Source organism: Arvicola amphibius, chromosome 1 (genome assembly GCF_903992535.2).
Source record: "Arvicola amphibius chromosome 1, mArvAmp1.2, whole genome shotgun sequence".
NCBI classification, from domain to species: domain Eukaryota; kingdom Metazoa; phylum Chordata; class Mammalia; order Rodentia; family Cricetidae; genus Arvicola; species Arvicola amphibius.
Genome location: NC_052047.1, coordinates 180,755,288 through 180,777,472, shown reverse-complemented (window position 1 = coordinate 180,777,472; position 22,185 = coordinate 180,755,288). Strand labels below are relative to the sequence as shown.

The following is a 22,185-nucleotide window of genomic DNA, read 5'->3' as shown; positions in this document are numbered from 1 at the left end:
ACTTTACGTCACCAGACAGGTTAAAGAGTGCACTGGCAACCTTGCTGCAATTAAGCAGGATGCGGCCATCAACCTGCACACAGGATTCTCCAGCACTTGTTCTATAGAAGTACAGAGGGTGATGTTTACATAATTCTAGCAGCTCAAGGTATAGTTGAAATAGTGAGATAGTTTTGAATGGCATTTCATTAAGGCATCTCTGGGCATTATGAGCTAAGAGCTGTGGTATGTTAGCTTTATAAGAGCATTTATGTTGGAATACTTTTAAACTATTGTTTACATAACCGCAAGGCCTGTTGGGTTGGTGGTGTACACAGGGCGGCACAGGAGAGTGATTCCGTTAGAGACGGTGTAGCTCCCAAGCACACGAATCCCTTTACGATGGGCCACCATTTTAAACAAGGTGTTTGTGAAAGCTGAAGGTTTCTCTTTTTTTTAAAGAGGTCGCAATATTACAATCTGATACCCGATTGAAAGATTGCTGGGAGCAAAAACTAGAATGAAACAAAGGCAGGAGAAAGAAACGCTTGGGAGTGTTTTGTTCTTAAACCAGAAAAAAATCAAAGTATTATTATTATTATTAATATATGTCTGTATATATGTATCTATGTATGTAAGGATCAGCTATCCAAGCCTTAATCAGGGCAGCATGACGGTGCCGAGGCACTGGCTGTGGCTTGTCATCAAATCCGGTGCTGACCCCACACATTACCCTCTCCCTTCAAAACCGAGAGCTTTTCCAGCTCCTCTTGACCCTGAACTGAGACTTGGCCTCCATCCTCATGTCTTGATTGCTGGCACACCGACCCAGGGAGAGTTTTATCCCATTATAAAAGAGACAGCTTATCCCATTGTTCTGGACCCATCAGCCCACTTCTCTGGTGTGTGTGTGTGTGTTTAGGTTTTATTTTTGTCTCATTTTGTCTATCAAGGGTGGAACAGAAATCAGGATGCACAAGGTATCTGTCACCAACCTCATTCCACAGAGATAAAAGTTCTGTATTTTTAACCTTTAGAAGTCTAAATGAGATGGACAAACTCCATGGAAAATGAGAGTCGGGGAGAGATAGGGTTTGTCGCCTTGGTGACATGCTGATAATTCTTCTAGTGTGAGTGATTTCATAAGCACACAGCTCCAGCAGAGGCCTACTTACAACAATGTGGCTCTCATGGAAGCCCTGATATAGGCCTGTGAGTGACAGAGTCCCAGAAGACAGTCTCTGATTCAACAAGGGCTGTTGGGGGCCCTTCTCTGGAAGTTGACACCCACAGGAATCTACACATGACACAGGTCCTGCAAAGAACCATAAGCCGGCTTCCAAGAATGGTTCACTCTGCAGAAGGACCCAGGTGCCTCCACTTTGGCCCTTCTGATTGCTCAGTAGCCTTGCTGAAAACGTCCCTGGGTATGCATGGATAAAGGGGTCGAGAATAACCCCTTAGTTTGTCGTCCCTTTTTATCTGGGACCAAGCCTGTGGGTGTCATGGAGCTCTAAGACCCAAGAACTGCCTCTGCAATGAATGACCTAAGGGAGTATTTGGAACTTGGGTCTCTGGCACTAATTCCAGTGTACCCTGAATTAGCAGAAGCTAGAACCTGCACCTTAGGGTGGAAGACTCCAAACAGCTGAGATGAGGCTATGCATTGAGTCATTACTTTCTCTAAAGTTTCTCTCTCAGAGGTCCCCGCTACACAGTCATGGTACTCATAAGTTCCTCAACCTGTTTAGATAATTCTCTAAACACAGTTAACCAGCAAATTCACATAAGAGCAAGTCGTCAGTTTGGCCCCTTTGCAGCTCTTTGGAGTTCTTGGTATTGTTCATGGAGTTGGGAAGAGATGGTCCTTTAGCATTCATGGATGTTTTTGAAGTTTGCTTTGAGGATTGTCATCAAACTTCTGATCAGTAACCCCAAAAATCTACAAAGTTTTTTTTAAAAAAGTGTTATCCATACATATAAGGGTATTTTTTATTTTGAGTAACTTTACATTTCATGTAAAATGTCAGTTGGCAAGAACATGGGGAGATGGTAATCCATGTCTAAAAATGATGGTTTCATTAAAAAATGTGGATTTGCCTCTGTGTTCCGAGTTTGTGTTACTGGTTCAGACAACATTGGCCTTTTAAAAATTATATTTATTTTTATTATGTGTTTGCCCACATGTATGTATCTATGTATACTATGTATGTATGTGCCTGATATCCTCAGAGGTCAGAAGACATATGATTCCCTGGAACCGGAATTACAGAGATAGATGAACCACCATGTAGGTAATGGGAACTGAACCCAGGTCCTTGTCTAGAGCAGCCAATGCTCTTAACACTTGAGCCACCTCTCCAGTCTCTGTTACTGACAGTTTAGAAAACATTTGGAAAAATCAGAACAAATCCACTATGGTAGGATTTTTGGACTACACATGAATACAGTGAAACCTGACCCTCCGTGTGATGATATCAGGGGGTGAGCCAAACCCTGACCCCAGTGTGATATCAGGGGGTGAGCCAAACCCTGACCCCTGTGTGGTTATATCATGAGTGAGCCAAACCCTGGGCCCCGTGTGATGGTATTAGGGGGTGAGTCAAAACCTGGCCCCAGTGTGATAATATTTGGGGGTGAGCCTTTGTGGAAAGACAACTCCCTTTCCCTGTTACCATGTGAAAGCAAACAAGAACAAGGCTGTCCGTGAACCAGACATGAACCCTCATCACACATCAACATCGCTGGGACCTGGATCTTGGACTTAACTGGTACCAGCAACGTGGACAGGCACCCTGTTGTTTAGAAGACACACAGCATATGGGATTCTTTCAACCTAGGCCGCCACTTAGCATGTTGACAGAGACAGCTTTTTAAGACGACCAAGCTCTCGCCTAGCAAATCATCAGTGTGACTGGGCATGTCTAAGTTTAAGGAAAATATAAATGGTTGCCGAGTCAGAGTTCGAGTCCGCAACCTCTCACCCACGAAGGACAACTTAACAACTGTTGCACTGAATAGTCGGAGGGTGGGGGGACTTTACAATAGTATAAAAATGATAGGCATTTAGTAGAAACCATGCTTCCAAATTTTCATTTTTGACTGAGCAAGCAATACGTGGTGAGATAATTTTGTGGCACCATGAGGTCGCAAGTGGCAACAAAATGGCGCTGCACTGGTGTTACTAAGCTGTGAGTTTGAATGTGTTCCATGCGTTTTTGACTTAAGCTGTTTCCAGCTTACTGTTGGGCATAGAACTCCCTTGTAAATTAAGGGGCATCTGTAGGCCCAGAGGAGGGGAGCCTGCTGACCTCACTCATCCACTTTCCTTGGTAGAACACATTTAGTACACTTGAAACACATTCAATACACTGGGCATTGGAGGGACCTGCACTGGGAGAGAGCCCCATTCTGGAACGAGCGTCTCCATCAGTTGGCAAAAGGGCAGAGACATTTTGGAGCACACATTCCTAAGGACATACTCAGAGGACCATCATAAATTGCTGTCTTCGAAACCTTAGGAGCAACCCCTCTGTCTCCCAGGGCCCATTCCATGGCTCTCTCTCCCCTGCATGCTCCACTACATTCGATCCATGATGACCGGTGCACGGTGTTTACAGGGAAGCACCACTTAACCAAAGGTGCCAACCATTCCTCCAAAGAGACGGCATGCCCATCAGACAGAGAGTTGGGGATCTGTGAGTATATAATGGAAAGAATCAGGAAGATCCTAGTGGCCTTGTGCATCCATAGCCAGGCCACAAGGTATGGACCAAGGCTGTTGGTAAACTTCGCGTGTCCTCCTATAATTCTGTTTCACAAGCAAATCTAGCGCCTGGCTTGGAGGCTTGGACAGGTGTGTTGATTAACCTTCCAGTCTACAGAGGTGGGGGCTGGGTGAGCGCTCTCAGCTCTTACAGAGGCCATGGTGGCTTTACGTGCGGGTCTCACTGTGTTGACTTGGTGACTTCTAAGTACCGTTATATTTAGTTTAGATAGTCACTGTGTGTTGTGGAATAATCTTTTTGTACACTGTGAAGATCCGTCTCTGCTTAAGGCTCCTTCTCATTTAATAAAGAGCTGAATGGCCAATAGCTAGACAGGAGAGAAGAGGTGGGGCTTCCAGGGAGAGAGAGGAACTCGGGAAGAATCTGAGGTATGCAGGATTAAGCCAGCAAGACGTGGAAGGAACCAGACGTACAGAATGGAGAAGAGGCAAGCAGCTGCGTGGCAGAATGTAGATTAATAGAAACTGCTTAAGTTATAAGAGCTAACTGGGAACAAGCCTAAGATAAGGCCAAGCTTTCATAATTAAAAACAAGTCTCTGTGTCATTATTTGGGAACTGGCAACACAAAGAAAGTCTGACTACAACTGTGGTCTTGGGAACTGGAAGCCTCCAGAGACAGAGGCCACATAAGTCTTGTCCAGTAGAAAGATCCAATGCTGGCATGTTTCAGTTGACCCATGACAACAGTGGCTGTTGGCCCCTCCCACCCGATTACTCATTAGCATCTGGGATGCACCCTGACCCAACTGGTAGGGTCTTGGCCTTCTAAGCACGCATGGGATTGAGTTATGCAGGTAAGATGAAAAGCCCTCCAAATTGAAGACATTCCAGGTCCCTTCCAGTGTAACATTAAACTGCTCTGTGTGCATGCCAAGCCTGCAGTTTGTGCCTGTGTTCACACCAGCCTGAGATCCTAAGTGCACACCAAGCTGAAGTCTGCACGTGTTCCACACCTATAGGTCCTGCCAAGGCTGATCCAGCCTTCCTGACCATTTCAGCTTTTTCTTCTCTTTACCTGACTCTATTGTCCTCTCTTGGTGGCTTTGATGAAGTGATTAGATTATTTATTGTAATTCTTTTTGTTAGCAACTCACTGTGTTGTGTGCTTGTATGTATGTAGTGCATGTTCTCGTGTGTGTGTGTGTGTGTGCTTGTTTGTATGTGCATGTATGGAGGTGAGAGGTTAATCTTGCTGTGGTATTGGCCTCCCCTATTTCTCCGCACCTTAGTTTTTGAGGGGGAATCTCTTAACTTAATCTGGGGTTCATCAGTTCAGCTAGGCTGACTGGCCAGTGCATTCCAGGGATGTAGGGACATCCTGCCTCCCCCGTCCCTTCAGTGCTTTCTCCCCCCACTCTGTGTGTGTGTGTGTGTGTGTGTGTGTGTGTGTGTGTGTGAGAGAGAGAGAGAGAGAGAGAGAGAGAGAGAGAGAGAGAGAGAGAGAGAGAGAGAGCGCAAATGTGTGTGGTGTGTCTGTGTCCACAGAGGTCAGAAGAAGATGTAGGATTCCCTGGAGCCGTAGGTACTGCAGTTGGGAGCTGTCTAAAGGGAATGCTAGGAACTGAGCTCCAGACCTCTGCAAGAGTGGTATGTGATCTCAACTACTGAGTCGTCTCTCAGCCCTGTCGCTGTCTCTCCAGCCCTGTCACCCACTGTTTCTGATAAACTGCCAGCTGCCAGAGCTCTGAACTCTCACACCAGCTTGCGACTTCTTTGCTGCATAGTTAAACAGACAGAAAATAAAGACAAAGAGAAGGGAGGCTCGAGCCACGTGCAGTGTGCAGGGGACAGAAGCGCCACAGCTGAGGGCTTGGCTACTCCCCTGACCATACATGGCGTGGCAAGGGCTTTCCTGGGACTATCTCTAGCCCTGCCTCCGCAGCATTCCCAGCTGGTGTCCTACAAATGGGAGACACTGGTTCACAGTGCCAGTGACAGAGAAGTTCGCCAAGGGAGCCTGGTAGAGATGGTGAGTAGGAGCCAGCGTCTTTCTCGACTTGACCTCTCTTTCTCTCACTGTAAGCCAATTCCAAGACGTTAAGGCTGATCTCTTGGTTCAATACCTATATAACTGTACCTTTGTACAAAGTCCAGGAGCTTGGTTTTCAATTTTTTCCCCTAGGTACAAAATGCTAATGAAAAAAATGCCATCGTATAGGTGCTAATCTCAACTTTTACCTGATGTGAAAGTTTTCTTGTTCAGCCTTCCACACAACCAAGATGCAGGGGAGGTCTCTGTTTCCTGGTGGAAGCCTTGGGTTCAGATCAATCTAATCTTTACTTGTTCAGTCTTCTGCCTGCTGCTTTCTCAGCAGCGTGGACGAGAAGCTCTCATCTTTCTTACTGATGTGTGGTACATATTTGGTGTGACTTGGCCAGGGGAAGTTTGCTCAACCAGGAAGGAAATCAGGTGGCTTCTAGGGTTTCTTTTTTTTTTTTCTGTATGCAAGTCCTAGACTTTATAGATGAATATATATATATATATATATATATGAGTGTATATACACACAGATGTATGAGTGATTTTATGATTATAAATGTTATAGACACACACATTTTTATGAGTGTATATACACACAAATATATGAGTGATTTTATGATCATAAATGTTATACACACACACATATATATGCATGTATATACAAACAAATCTATGGTCATAAATGTTATGGACACACACACACATATTGACATGAAAGGAGAAGTGTACCTGTCTGGAGGTAGTGAAAGGGGAAGACAGTGGGGTGGCAGGGGCATACTTAAAGTATATTACATATTTATATGAAAATGGCCTTGAATTTAATATATAACATAAAAGTATGTAAAAGTATATAACATATAATAAATATGATGTACAGTTTAAAAGTTAAGATGGCTTTGGATATAAACATTAGTTTATAATCCCTGGTTATTGATATTTTATTTTACTTGTTTTAGGAGGAAAAACAGAAAGAAATAGAAGCCAAACTCTTGCCAAGCTGTGCTTATTTTAGGACCTCATTGCTGGAAATTAGATTAATTTCAGCAGGGTGTCTCAGATGGGTTGAGTTGAGATCAGGGATCAACTCTTTCATTAATACGATACTTTTGCAGTCGTTCTGAACCAAGATCAGCTGTTGAAGGGTGTACTGCAGTGGTTTGTATATGGGAACTTCTCTGGTTCAGGGCCACTAAAACTTGTGAACTCTTCTGAAAATACCCAGGTGACCGCCAATGGACGAGTGACTAAGGGAACAGTGGCGCTCTTATGCTAGGTAGATATTCAGTGTGTGTGTGTGTGTGTGTGTGTGTATGTGTGTGTGTGTATGTGTGTGTCTGTGTGTGTCTGCGTGTGTACCTGTGTACACACATGATAGATATTCAATGTGTGTGTGTACCTGTGTATGCACATGATAGAAATTCAATGTGTTTGTGTGTATGTACACGTGTATGCACATGATAGATATTCAACACGTGTGTGTATGTACATGTGTATGCACGTGATATTCCTGGATGACTACTGTCCAGCCCTTACGGAGGAGATCCTGAGGTTTGCCTCAACCTTGAGGGGTTGGAGGACTTTATGCTGAAGGAGGCACGTCTTGCACAACTATTGCAGATCTCACTAGGATTTAAAGAGAAATGATGGGAAGTCATGGGAGTTAGGGAACCCTGTGAATATTCACCACTGACCTCCGGAAGGAAGCCCACCTTGGTCTAGGTTTCCACACCTGGGCTGCAGGGTTATGGGAAGTCATCAGAGCAGAGTTAATGGCAGTGACTGTCTTGTTCTCTCCCCCTCCACCATGGCATTAAACCCATGAGGGATACTCAGCCTCAGGAGGGGCTTTCAGACACATTCTATGGCTGTGACACAGTTCAGTTCCTTTGGCTGTGGCTGCTTAACACTGACAATGCCATCCTGCCTGGAACATCTGCAGGTTGGAAGGAGCTACCTCAGACAATGCATCCCTTGGGCTTTTCCTGGGAAGTGGGGAGGACAAGCCACAGTATCCCATTTACAGAATGGAAAAACCAAGCCTGGCAGGATAAAGGGGCATGTGAATATGGAGACTAGAAAATTTGTCTTCTCCAAGACCATACAACTTCAAAGTGGCAAAGGCTGTACCCAAACCTAGATCATGTGGCTCAGAGCCCAGGGTTGCTTCGCCCCACCCAGCTGCATCTCTAGAGGGCATCGTGCCCTCCTTTCCTCTCCATGACAGCATGGCACTGTGTTTCCACAAGATATGAAAGTCTTTCTGAAATTGGCCAAAATCTTCGTCATCTGAATGTTGATAAACAATGCATGCAAAAGGCCCACTTGTTGCTTGCAGCCCTCTTCTTCCATCTCTCCCAAAGGAAGCTTTGTCTGTGGCCCCTGACATCATCACCAATGAGCTAAGCCTGTGCAGCTGCACACACCATAGCAATCAGCGAGTGCCCTTGGGGCACCTGTAGGCTCGGGTAGTGTCAGCACGAAAGGCAGTGCTTGGAGCCCGTAGGCAAGGAGACCCTGATCTGAGAGTCCCAGATGCCACCCCGGTTCTAGTAGCTCAGAAGAGGTGTTCTGACTCAGCTGCAGAAACTGAGGGGTTGCTGGGAAGCCCTGAGGGGTGGTGGTAGGGAAATGTCACCAGAGGACATGGTTCTGGTGATAGCTGGCTTAACTGTGTGGTGACCTATTCACAGGCTTGGGAGATGTGGCAGAGCAGCGGGTAATGTCACTGTTGTCACGCGTGAGGGGCTGTCTCTAAAGGATGTGCTCTTTAGGGTGGAGTCAGGGTAGTATCGGTTACAGGCTCTTAAAACACTTTATCTTCTCCAAGGCTCTCCCCATTATTTAGCCCACGTGACTTCCAGCCCCCAGATGATCTGGTTTTCTTGGGTTTGCACATGTAGAGTTGTGTGATCTGAACCCCGCCTTGGACTCTCTGGTCTGGATCCAGCCTTGGCCTGAATTTGGTCCCAGGTCCAGGATAAGCCGCCTGTTTCAGGCAGGAGCGCCAACTGTCCTGACTGGTGCATGCCATGACTTCCCATGAGTCCCTGGGATGCACTGTTCCACCCCTGACAATGAAGTCCTGGGTATAAAGTGACCCTGGAGGGTCCATTCTTTGGAAAACTTTATTTTTTATTATTATTTCTATTTTGGAGAAGAAGGTGTGCTCATGCCACAGCAGGTATGCATGGGTCAGAGAACAACCTTGAGGAGGTTTATGTGGGCCCCAGGGATGGAACCCAGGTCATCAGGCCTGCGTGGCAAGTGCTTCTGTCTGCTGAGCCATCCCTCTGCTCCCACCCCAGGGTTTCTACTGTCAGAAAACATTTCATGTTAAAATTTAGCAAATGTGTTGCTGATTGAGTGACAGACCCTAGTCTTGGAGAGCTGTAGGCGAGATCAAGAGCTGGGGGCAGGAGAAACCGGGATGTCAGGAGATGGGACTAGAGGAGGGCCCAGCCAGGAACCAGGAATAAGGATGAATGTAAGTCCAGAAGGTAGAGAGAAGAAACAGGACCAGGGAAGGCCCCTGGCTAAGCCATAGCAGGCTCCACAGATTGCTCCCATCTACAGGGAAAGGACTTGGTAGAGCAACCTGGAAAGATGTGCCAATCAGCCCACACTGGGGAATGATGGGCAGGGATGAGGGAGCAGAAAGGAGCCACCAGAGGCCTTGGCAGGACCTTACCCTGATAAGAGGTGTGTGCAGGAAATTTGGTATGCATGAGGTGAAAAGTTTATATGTTGATTCCCACAATGCAGAGGGATAAGCCAGGTGCAGAGGGAGTTTCAGGGAGAGAATCCCTGGTCCAGCTCCCTGCTACCCCGACTGGCTCAATCCATGGTCAGGGCCTCAGCTCAGACTTCGTGAAAACCCTCAGCAGCCTCCTCTCTCCCTCCCTCCCTCTCTGGTTAACTCTCCTGAGAAGGTGGTTAACAGTCAGGGGTTGCCTCATACCCTTTGAGGGAAAGATTGGCTTTAAGCTGAAAATATTACTAAGACTTCTAAATTCTCAGTTCTCCCTTTGGAAGGCATTCTGGGAAAAACAGTTTCCAGCATTTTGATGAGACTCCCAGTCTAGCCCTGGCTGGGGAGCGGGAGAGGGAGAAGGAAAAGCCCACTGCCATTGGCACAGGTCTCCACTACAGGCTCCTGTATTGACTACGTTCTTAGGCTGACACTGGGAACTGAGAGGAGCCCATCTCTGGGTTAAGTTCACCTTTGCCAGGGTTGCTAAGGCTTTGAGGCAGAGGTTCAGGAGGTTGCTAACTGTTACTGGGAGTTTTAATGTTTCTTTCTCTCTTGTAGAGCTTTTCGCTGAACTTCACGCTGCCAGCGAATATGGTAAGCAGAGTATCAGATCCCTAACTCCAGGCAAGTTGGAGATGGTCAAGGTAGAACTCACGACTGGGCGGGGGGGGGGGGGGGAGGAGGGGCTCCAGAACTCTGTCCCACATGCCCTGAATGTTGTAATGTGCACAGTCTGTATCGAGTGGTCCTGAGAGCAACTTTTGTTCGAATTTAAATTAACGCCCCCTGTGGGGTGTGTGTGTGTGTGTGTGTGTGTGTGTGTGTATGCAAGCGTGTGCACGCGTGTATAGTATGGGCATACATGTCCTATAGCGTGTGTAGGGAGCAACTTGCTGAAGGGAGCCAGTTCTCTCCTTCCACCATGTGGCCTCAGGGATTGAACTCAGGCCATGAGACTTTGCAGCAAATTTCTCTACCCACTAAGCAATCTCTCTAGCCCTGAGAACAATGTTTTTATCTTTAAAAAAAAGTATAGGGGGCTGGAGAGATGGCTCAGTGGTTAAGAGCACTGCCTGCTCTTCCAAAGGTCCTGAGTTCAATTCCCAGCAACCACATGGTGGCTCACAACCATCTGTAATGGGGTCTGGTGCCCTCTTCTGGCCTGCAGGCACACGCACAGACAGAATATTGTATACATAATAAATAAATAAATATTTTTTTAAAAAAACTATAAATGTACATTTTGAGAAAGAAAATGAAATCCCTAAATTCCCATCAACAGAAAACACCAGGGCAGCGCCCCCTGCTGTCTGAATTGCTCTTCCCACTGTGTGTTCTTACTCTACATATAATTTAGTACCTTAAATATTTTCCATCAATCTTTATAACCACCACTGAGAATAGTCACACGTCATTTCTTCATGTGACTTGTTTTATGTAATGAGTTCCAGACAGGAGCAACTCTGTGATGAACATCATTATAGATAAGACTTGTCTATGTTTCCTTTTTGAGACAAGGGCTCCCAATGTAGCTCTGATTGGTCTTGAACCTGCGATGCCCCTACTTCCACCTCCCTAGTGCATGTGCCACTATGTCTGGCTGCATCTGTGTTTGAGATGACTTCCTATGTGTGGAGTCTGGGAAGAGAGTGACTGGGGCAATCAAGAATGAGCATGCTCAGTGGGTGGGGTCTTTGCTACAACCTATAACCTAAGGCTGTGTTACTTTACACAAGTCACTCTCTTCCCTGTGCCTCGTTCTTCTCACCTGTAAAACAGAGGCCATGTTGGTCCTGCTTCACTGGGTGCTGGAGGTATGAGTCAGTTAATGTGGGAAAAGGGCTAGGACAGCCTAGCACACAATGGATGTTCTGCAAGCATTAGATGTGCAATTAGCAGGAGCTCATGAGAGCAGAAATCCCATCAGGGGAAACAGGAAGAAGACAGCCATGCTGCCTAGGAGAAATGGGGAGAGGGAAGCCTTACCCAAGCTCCTTTTCCTCTAGGCTCTAGAGAACTCTCTCTCTCTCTGTCTCTCTCTCTCTCTCTCTCTCTCTCTCTCTCTCTCTCTCTCTCTCTCTCTCTCTCTCTCTCTCTCTCTCTCTCTCTCTCTCTCTCTCACACACACACACACACACACACCACACACACCAGGCTCCACTAGGTGCCTCTGTACCCTGGCTGTTAACTGCCTTACAACATATTATTTAGAAACCAGCTCTTGTCCGTAGTCCAGAATAGCCTTGGACTCCAGTTCCCTCTGTCTCCGTCTTCCAAGTGCTAGCTGAGATTAAAGGCACGTACCCACTATACCTGATATGTTTTCAGTTTTGGCCCTAACCAGCCTGAGTAAATTTACATACTTTGAAGACAGAATACCTTAGCTGAACCAGTGGTCGACTCTTCCACCATCCTCAGAAAGACAATACTTTACACAGCTGCAGGACCTCAGTGATATAAGGGTGTGGGGTTGTGTTTGTGTGAAAACAGCCTTCTAAGGAACAACAGTCAACACTGTCAATGTCCCTGATGGGAGCTCACTAGGAAAGAGGTCTGTCCTGAAATTCCAATGCACAAGCTCAGGGTAGATTCATCCGTGGAAACTTGGTTCTGATTTGTCTAAGTTCTCTGAGGTCTGTTTTACCTTTCTCAGAGATGCTAACTGTAGAAAGCCTGGAGACACTATTGTGGCCATCAAGATTGCTGAGAGGGGGGCTGGAGAGATGGCTCAGAGGTTAAGAGCATTGCCTGCTCTTCCAAAGGTCCTGAGTTCAATTCCCAGCAACCACATGGTGGCTCACAACCATCTGTAATGGGGTATGGTACCCTCTTCTGGCCTGCAGGCATACACACATATATAGAATATTGTATACATAATAAATAAATATAAAAAAGACTTCTTTAAAAATTTATTAAAAAAAAAGATTGCTGAGAGGGTTAAATAAAAACAGACCTGACCAGGGCTGTGAACACAAGGTCATGACTGTGGTGCTCATGTGACCCCTAACACCCCCAGAACTAGCTGCTACCATCCCAATTTTACTTATCTTTCTTTTTCCACCTTCATGCATGTATATGTGGTGTGCATTCATGTGCATGCATGTTTTGCATGTCTGTGTGTACATGCACATGTATGTGCATATGAGGGCCCACGGTTGATGCTAGGAATCACCCTCCGTGACTCTTCCACCTTATCCATTGATGTAGGATCTCTCAGCCAAACCCAGAACTCACTGGCACAGCTGTGGCTTTAGGAATTCCATCCCTGCCTTCCAAACCTGAAATAACAGGAAGATCATGACTCCCACCAGGCACTTACATGGGTTCTGGGGATTTGATCTCTGGTCCTAAAACTTAGCCACTGAGCCACCTCCTGCCCCAGCCACTACTTGCCTTATTTTAAATGATGAGATGAGATGAGGCCCTGCAGCTTCTGGGTAGAAGAAGGGGTACCCCGTTGCAGGCAGTGTAAGCCCCTAGCCTGCGATCATTTTATCCCTGTTTGTGGTGCTAGGAATCCCATACACACTGAGCCCCCAGGACCCAGGATGACACCACATGACACAGTGTACACAGTTGCTTACATAAAGCTTTGTTCTCAAGATGCACTTGAACTACCTCAGACAGGGGTGATGTGTAGCACCCCTCCTTCCTCAAGTGGAGATGTGAACCAGAAAGTGTGGTTCAGTGTGGTCATCCCAGACCTGAGGATGAACCACAGATGCTGCTGTCTGTTTGAAAACAGACATGGCTTCCTTAGGAAGCTTCCTAGCTAAGTCTTACTGCAATGCTTGTTATTTCTCCTAGTGGGGAAAGAGGGCTGAAGTGTGCTGGCCCCAGCATGGGGCTAGGGACAGGAGATAGAGACTATGTTATGGCAGATTCTCCAGATAGATAGTGAAGATGTCATTTGACTTCTGGAGTTTGTATTCCTCATAGCCTAACTTGGCTCTGTTTCTTACTCGGGAAGCACTCACACAGGCTCTGTAGTTGCTGTTGTTAATCATTTAGGGAACGGTGACTCCACTGTTGGTGGGATGCTTTGCATGGCGTTCGCTCTACTGATTGGGTTTTCTTACGTCACATACTCTCTTTTCACACAGACTCCCTCTCCAGTTGCCCCGAGTGCCAAAGCCGACGTAAGTGTCCACTTCAATGACCAAGCCTTGGCTCTGTCATCTGTGTGGGTACAAATGCTCTCCCCATCTCTTGCATTATTTTTGAGGATTAAAGTTTGACATGTGAACTGTCACCAAGCCCAGAACTGGATTCCATAATTATTCCTATAACCACCCCTGCTCAAAAGCAAGAGAGAGAATGTAAAACCATAGGCCCTGCGGCCAGAGAGAAGGCTCAGCAGTTAAGAGTGCTTACATAAGACCTCTGTTCGGTTCCCAGTGCCAACACAACAGCCCACAACTGCCTGTAACCCAATTCTTGAGCATCTTACACCTTCTTCTGACCTCTGCAGACTCCTGTATGCATGAGGTGCACACACACATAAAATAAAATAAATAAACATTAATACACATTTTATACACAGGCAAATTCACAGAGCGTGGAGAAGAGTGGACAGGCATAAAAGAGTCCATACCTGTGTTTGCATCTGTATGTTGAAAACCAGATAAAACCTATCTAAGTGATAGACTTCAGGATAATGGTCACGTGTGGGGGCTGTGGAGCATTCTAGGTCTTGATGTGAACATCAGTGACGTGTGAAATGTCATTCTGCAAACAGCTTTCAGTCTATTTGTAGTATGGGTTTCCACTCTTTCATAAGACCACCTCTACTATGGAACCCCGTGTTATATTTTTTGCATATTTATGTATTGTCTTTAGTATTTCCAGAAAAAAACTGCAACCCAAAGCCTTATGGTGCTACAAACATAACTGTCACCATTCAGATCAAAGTGGACATTTAAAAAAACAGCTTAATGCATTCAACACAAATATGCTTTCCAAGCCATATCAGATGGCATGGGATATACCAACAGCACCGAGTTCTTGTTTTCTTTCTTTATATGTTCTTCTTTTTAATACATTTTTTTTAGAATTGAATGCACACACACACAATGCATTTCAATTGTATTTACATCTTAACTCCAGCTCTCCTCATATTTCCTTAAATCTACCTTGAAAGTGGGGGGAAAAGTCTTTTTTAATTTTAAATAATCTGTTAAATCCAATTTGTGTTGCCCTTGTACATATTGTTTTGGGGCCATCCACCAGAGCATGGCCAATGTCAGGGATCAAACCTCTAAAGAAACTGGCTCACCCTCTGCTGAAAGCCGTCAGCTGTTGGTATCTCCTCAGCTAGTTGTGGAAGCTCACACACCCCTCCCTGACCCAGGCTAGACTGTTGACTGGCTTGGTCGTGTGCAGACATCCACAGCTACCATGAGTCACGAGTGGGATGCTCCTGTCATGAGCAGAGGACAGTTTTGCCCTAGTCTTTCTTGGTTTCCTTTCCTCCCTAATTTTCTGAAACAGTCCTTGAGCCTTAAGGAAGGAGGCCAACTAGAGACATTCTATTCACAACTGAGCACTCCACAGATGCTTGTTCTCTGTGCTTTCACAAGTTGGGAGTCTCTACATTAACCGCTGTGCACAGTACAAAAAATAGAAGAGACTTTCTCAGCCTGAAGGAGAACGTGGCATCTAACTGTGGCTCTGACCTGTTCCTTAGCTTTTCTTTCTGCAAGGATGTTTGTCATCTGTTCCCTGGGACTCCTGCTTAAATCAGTTGTCCATTTTTCTAGTAAGTGATTACCATTCCAAACAGATTCAAACTATATAAACTAGATCCTAGGAAAGCAATTCACCAGTCATATACATTACAAATACCTTTTGAAATATTTCATTTCTCCAATGCATCCAGGGACCATGCATGTTTTTGTTGTTGTTTGTTTATTTTTAATCAAGAAATGCATCCTCTACTCTCGAAGAATCTGGGCCTCCCTGACTCTGCTTTTTGTCTCTGTGCCAGGACTGTGGTCCCTCTATTGGACTAGCAGCCGGAATCCCATCCCTGCTGGCCACAGTCCTGCTGGTGGCTTTGCTGTTTACCTTGATTCAGCGGAGAAGAAGCGTGGATGAGCCCTTTGAGGTGATCACTGCTTCTTCGGGTGTGACTGTGGAGCTTGAATCGGTATCTCAATGAACCAACTTCTGTCTGGGCTAAGCATGTCAGAACCCAGAACCCATGTTGTTTCTGAGGACAAGGTAGTACATGTTTTTGGACTGAAATGTCCTTTGTAGGCAGATCCAGGCAGGGCTGATTTACACATACCTCTCTGGTCACTTGAACAAATCTCTGGTGGTAAGATGACATTTGGGGTGGCAGAAAATAGGAATGGAGGGAGCTGACTGATGCCATGCAAACATAGGTCTGTACAGTGGAGTGTTATCTACAACGAGGAAGGAAAGGGAGGGCACTAGCTTCATCATCGGATATGGTAAGAATGTGAGGGAAAATAAGAGACAAAAAAGTGCTGGCGTGTCTATGGAAGGGGTACATTAAGACCATATTACTTGCCTGTTCCTGTGTCTAAACAGGCACGACTTACAAGAGAATGTGCAAGGACCCCTGACATGCCATACCTGTGTCATATTTGCTCTGGGGACCATGCATGCTCACCTAGATCCATATCCAACAAGGTTTCACAGCGTGATATACCCGTGAAAGCAGCCTCCAGTTTCTAACTTCACTCTCTACTTATGAACAATCATGGTTGTTTTCATACTGGTAGATATTAAAATCTAGCAATAGAAAGCCTGGGTTCTAATCCTGCCTCTGAACTGTACGATTTGTGTGAACCTGGACAGGTGACTCAACATTCTCTATGCCTTTCTTAGTTCAACTCTGTAACAGGTGTCATGAAAACTATCCTCTCAGGCTAGGGTGTATCTCATGATTCAGTGCAGTATGTGCGAGGTTATGAGATCCAAGCACCACAAATAACAATAATAAAACCTAGCACATAAGTGTAAACACTGCCTATTTTAAAAGGTGGGAACAGTTGTAAGGACGCATGAGATAACAGGTGGTACATACCACGGTAACATGTGTAGAGACGGACTGGCAAGTTGTTAACTGGATATACATCAAGAAGTATTATGGGGGGGGGGCTGGATAGATGGCTCAGAGGTTAAGAGCACTGGCTGCTCTTCCAGAGGTCCTGAGTTCAATTCCTAGCAACCACATGATGGCTCACAATCATCTGTAATGAGATCTGGTACCCTCTTCTGGTGTGCAGGCAAATACGCAGACAGAATATTATATATGTAATAAATAAATAAATCTTCAAAAAAGAAAGAAGTACTATGGGTGATGGTGGCATTATTTACTTAGGCAATAGTTTCTTAACTTTTGGTGCTCTTTAAAAATGATATAGAAGGCTAAAATATATCAATCACTAGGTTAATTAAATCAGGAATTTCTAGGACTGAAGAGATGGCTTTTCCAGAGGACCGGGATTCAGTTTCCAGCACCCACATGGTGGTACAACCACTTGCAGCTTCAGTCTCAAGAGATCCAAAATGTATGTGGTACATAGACATACATGCAGGCAGACAACCAAACCCAAACAAAACAAACAAAAAAAATGAAAGAATTTCTGGTGATAGAACAGCTGAATTGCCCTAAAAGCATTTGGGGGTTGTTTGGTTGTTTATGATGGTCGGGATCAAGTCAGTACCTTTCCCATATGCTAGACAGGGACTCCACCACTGAGCTGTACTCCCAACGCAACCCATATTTTTATTATGTACATAGTCCCCCTTGAACATCATACACAAGGGATACATTTCAAAAGACCATGTAGTAGGCACTTGATACCATGAAGTATGCTGAACACTATGTGTACTATTAGACACTATGTACAAACATAGGCTAACAATAAGTTAATCCCACTGAAGGATTAACATTCTCAGTTAATAACAAAATTGAATGACTTAAAGTAGAACAATGACTGTGGACGAAGTCTCTTGACCTCTCTGTCAGCTATCAGAGGCCTGGCATCATACACAGCATGGATGCACTGAGCAAGATGATGGGACGAAGCAGGGGGGGCTTGAGGTCTTGTCAACCTATTCAAAATGGAAGCTTAAAACATTTGGCTTCTGGAATTTCCATTAACACCTTAAGATCCCAGTTGGCTACTAGTAACCGAAACCACTGCACATGCATAGAGGGTCACTGTAACTTTAGACAGACGTTAATGTGGAAAGCAGCCTGTGGAGAACCCGGTGATCCACTCACGGCCCTCCTGTTTCTCCTCCTGCTCCGTTCTTCACAACGCCGGCCCTGCGCTGTGTTTGAATAGTCTGCTCATGTAGATTGAGGTATGCTGGCTCTTCTCTGCGTGTTTGCTTTGTCTGAAAACCTGGCAGTTCTAATGCGCACTGTGGTTTAAAACACAATGATCTGAATGGTTACCGCTATGGCCCTTCATTATTTATTTATTTATTTATTTTTTAACCATTTTAGGAAAGTGAGAGACCATGTGAAATTTCAGAACTCTATGACAATCCCAAAGTCTCTGAGGTAAGAACCTTTTATTCTAATCCCCCCCCCCCCCCCGTGTGACTGACAGACTGACTTGTAGCAAGCGAAGGATTTTAAGCTTAGACTGCACAAAGGTGCCCGATGGGACCCTTGGAAAGGAGGAGACTAAGCAGTGAACGCACAACCACTGACAGATACAGAGCATCCATAAATGGGTAAAACAGGACTGCCATATCCTGCCAAGACGGGGCAAGATAGTTCTGAAAAGTTTCTTGCCTTTGAAAATGGTCTGTCAGTTACATTAGGCCTTAGCCAAAGTTGGTTGCTTCAACGCTGCAAAAGTGACTTTGGGTGATTGTCCAGGTAGCTAGTTGTCTCTGTGATTTGTTGCATGTTTTGGAAGTTGTTTGAATGCACTTCCTAATTACTCAGGTAACATTGTTTCCCTTCTCAGACCTTCTATAGGGTTGAAGACTATATAAATGTAGTTACTTTCCTCTCATGACTTGGCCAAGTTATTTATTATACAAGACTTAAACTAGTTGGAATAGGATATTTGTACTTATTGTATATAATTTCGTAGTAGGTTTAGAACTCTCTTACTTAAACAAAAGGGGGAGGTGTTGGGGGAGCTCCTTCTGCTCCTTCAGCCAATAGCCACTGAGATACCAGCCCATTGGGGCGTGGTCTCTCTCTTTAAAAAAACCCGGCCACTTCCCTCCACTCGCTCTCTGGCTTCCAGCTGCTCTTCCGGAGGCGACTAGGCTACCTTCCTGATTGCACAGAGAGCTGTTGTCTGGGATGGTGATCTTTAAGTTTTTCCTCTTCAAATAAATCACCATTCTATTAATCAGAATTCCAAACTGGTGTGGGATTGTTTGTGACTTACGCCTTCAGGAGGTAAGTACTGTGTCCTGACTGACCAGACGAGAATTTAAAGGTGACTTTAACATTCGAAAATCAGGGGGTGGACTGTAGCTCAGTGGTAAAATACTGACCTAGCACGTAGGAGTCACTGGGTTCTTTTTTTTAAAAAAGATTTATTTATTTATTATGTATACAACATTCCTTCCATGTATGTTTGCATGCCAGAAGAGGGCACTAGATCTCATTTTAGATGGGCTGTGAGCCACCATGTAGTTGTTGGGAATTTGAACTTAGGACCCCTGGAAGAGCAGTCAGTGCTCTTAACCTCTGAGCCATCTCTCTAGCCCCTGAAGTCACTGGGTTCTAGACCCAGCACTGAAAATTAAAACAAGAAGAGCAAAAAGGAAAATCAACTCAATATAATTATTTAATGGACAAAAGAAACAGATATATGTGCACGTTAATAGGAGAAAAGGGTTTTTAAAAAGGTAACTCACTTGTGATAAGAGCTCTTTGTATGTGTTTGTGTGTGTACAATGTATTTGTGTGTGCATGCGTGTGTTTGTATGTGTACCATGGAATGTGTGTGGAGGTCAGAGAACATTTCAGATGTTAGTCCTTACCTACCATTTTTGTTAAGAAGGGCCACTTTGCTATTTTTCTCTGTGGATGCTAGCCCACAAGCTTTCAGGGGTTCTCTCGTCTCTGCCCCACATCTTCCTGTAAGAGTGCTGGGATTACAAACATATATATGTATATCTGGGTTTTACATGGGTTCTGGGGATTCAAACCCAGATCCTTACCCTTACTCAGGAGGCACCATTTCTTCCCAGCCCTTGATATGAACTTTCAAAGGTGACATTGAATGTGAACCTAACTTGAACAAGGATACCTAAGGGGATATGTCTTTAAGATCAGAAATACATCAAAAATGTTCATCACTTGTACTCAGCACTGAACTTCACGTCCTAACTGATACAATGGGATAAGGAAGAGCAAACGTAACATTGAAAAGGAAGAAGTAAAATTATCATACTTTGCAGATTATATATGCCTGTCAATATAGGAAAAAGTCAGTAATCTACAGATAAGTTATTGGAATTAGCAAAATAGTTGAGTGAGTTTATTGCATGTAAAACAATACACAGGGTTTAGGTTGGAGGCAGAACACTCCCTGAGCACTGAAAGCACACACACACACACACACACACACGCAAAAGTAATGTGCATTTTTAAAATTTCAATAGCTACAAGTTAGAAAAGGAATTTCATAAACCCTATTTTACAGTGGCAATAAAATACATAGAATGCTAAAATCAAATCTGATAAAAATGCCTAATCCTATTATGGAAAAACTTCAATAAAAGACATTCAACAACAGCTAAGTTATGATGGCTACAAACTCTGGTTCTGGAAAGGAAGACTCAACAACATAAAGATGTCAAATTCTTGGCACGTTTAGTATCTGTATAATCAATGCAATTATGGAGCTAGAGAGCAGTTAGAAGGACTTGCTGCTTTTTCAGAAGACTTGGGTTCAGCTCCCATACAGAAGCTCGCAATGGTCTGTACCAATTCTAGGACATCCCCACTCTTCTGACTTCCTCAGATGCCCGTCATGTGCATTTAGGCAAAACATTCATACACACAGAAAATCATAAACGTAATTGTGACACATAATCCAAACACATTTCTCAATAAACTTACTAAGATTCTAAAGTTTATAGGGAATAAAACATGCAAAAACTAATTAAAAAGTGAACATGTAGGACTGGAGAGATGGCTCAGAGGTTAAGAGCCTGGCTGCTCTTCCAGAGGTCCTGAGTTCAATTTCCAGCAACCACATGGTAGCTCACAGCCTCTATAATGAGATCTGGTGCCCTCTTCTGGCATGCAGATATATATGCAGGCAGAACACTATACATAGTAAAGAAATAAATAGTTTTTAAAAAAATGAGCATGTAGAAAAAATGAAAAAGAAAAACAGGATAGTAGGTTTGAACCCAACTATATCAATGATCACATTAGATGTAAATGACCTAAACAGCTTCAGTTACAAGGCACAGTCAGTTTGACTAGAAAAGCAATACCCAATTTATAAAAATCTCCAGAACCACACTTTATGAATATAAAGACTTGATTAAAAGTTAAAAGATTGAGACCCTGTGTTAAAAATATTTAGGGAAAATTGTGTGGCAGAAAACAAAAACCCTTAAAGGCAGTAAGCTCGGGTGACTGTAGCCACCACTCATTTCGGGCCCCTCGAGTGCCAATGCCTTTATTCTCCCGATTCCCATATCTTAACAACCATTGTTTTAAATGTTTGGTCTGAATTTTGGATGTTTCCATTGGAAGGGTCAATATGGTTGTTTGAGTCCATCTTGGCCAGAAGCTGAAGTCTTTACTACAGTCTTTAAAATACCTGTTTATGTTCTCAAGAATCCTAGGCGGTCACCCACACATGAGATGGACCCACGAGGTGCCCAGGAAGGCCACATATATGTGAAGACAGTCTCTGGAAGTGAGGAGCCCTTGCCCGACACTTACCGTCGTCCTGAAGAAATAGAGAGAAGGAGAGGACTGTGGTGGCTTGTGCCCAGACTGAGCCTAGAATGATGTAGTTTCATCAGGGAGCTGACCCGGGACTGGAACAGGGCTGAAAACTTCAGGAATCTGTGCTTAGGAACTGTGCAGGTGAGGACCAGCTGCCTCTCATTCCACATAAATTTCAATATAGGTCTGGGGTATACCAGGGTTGCTTTTCCTCATTAGGGGATGCTGCAATAAATTCAGTCAACTTCGGGCCTTGCAGTTTTAATCATCAGTACAACCCAGGTGACTTTCTGTGCATCAGAAGAGTCCCCTCCATCCTGTTTCTTAATCCACAAAAGTCTGTTTTGGGGAAATGGACCTTGCTTCTGAGTGTCCTGCCTTCACCTCTGCCTGCTCCATCTCTTATCTTTAAAAAAAGTAAATGAAGCTATGGGAGTTGGATTTTTCTGGGTGCATTGGCCAAGGTCAGCTTGGCACAAGTTAGGACATGCGTGAAATTTATGGAAGACATGTGAAAGAAGCCATTTCTTTCTCTGAATATCTCAGGACAAAAGTCACATGGAGCCGCACATGCCCAACACAGGGAAGCATGTGACTAGATCATGTCACACAGCAGAGAAGGGGACATGGGCTTCTGAGTCAGACCTGCCCCCCAGCAGCTGTGAGAATTTGGATGAAGTCACCTACATTCCCCAAGCCTGTTTTGAGTCTTATAAAAGAGGGGAGAATATTCTGTGTTTTACTTAGGCATTGGAAAAA

At 44.6% G+C, this 22,185-nt stretch overlaps 1 protein-coding gene across 1 annotated transcript; it reads left to right on the top strand.

Annotated features, from left to right (window-relative positions):
• The first annotated feature begins 9,176 nt into the window (after positions 1-9,176).
• Opalin (oligodendrocytic myelin paranodal and inner loop protein) lies at positions 9,177-21,489 on the top strand. Its single transcript, XM_042054473.1, has 6 exons — positions 9,177-9,233; positions 10,059-10,094; positions 13,604-13,639; positions 15,487-15,606; positions 17,989-18,045; positions 21,313-21,489. Exons 1-6 carry the CDS (start codon positions 9,177-9,179, stop codon positions 21,487-21,489), a joined length of 483 nt encoding a protein of 160 aa, XP_041910407.1.
• The last annotated feature ends 696 nt before the right edge of the window (positions 21,490-22,185 follow it).

What these genes read in the sequence shown, in the direction of transcription:
- Opalin (XM_042054473.1), top strand. Translation starts at nt 9,177, where the DNA reads ATGTCAGGAGATGGGACTAGAGGAGGGCCCAGCCAGGAACCAGGAATA. An exon ending in AACCAGGAATAAGGATGAAT is followed by an intron (nt 9,234 to 10,058) that starts GTAAGTCCAGAA and finishes TCTCTCTTGTAG; the next exon opens with AGCTTTTCGCTGAACTTCAC. An exon ending in GCGTGGATGAGCCCTTTGAG is followed by an intron (nt 15,607 to 17,988) that starts GTGATCACTGCT and finishes TAACCATTTTAG; the next exon opens with GAAAGTGAGAGACCATGTGA.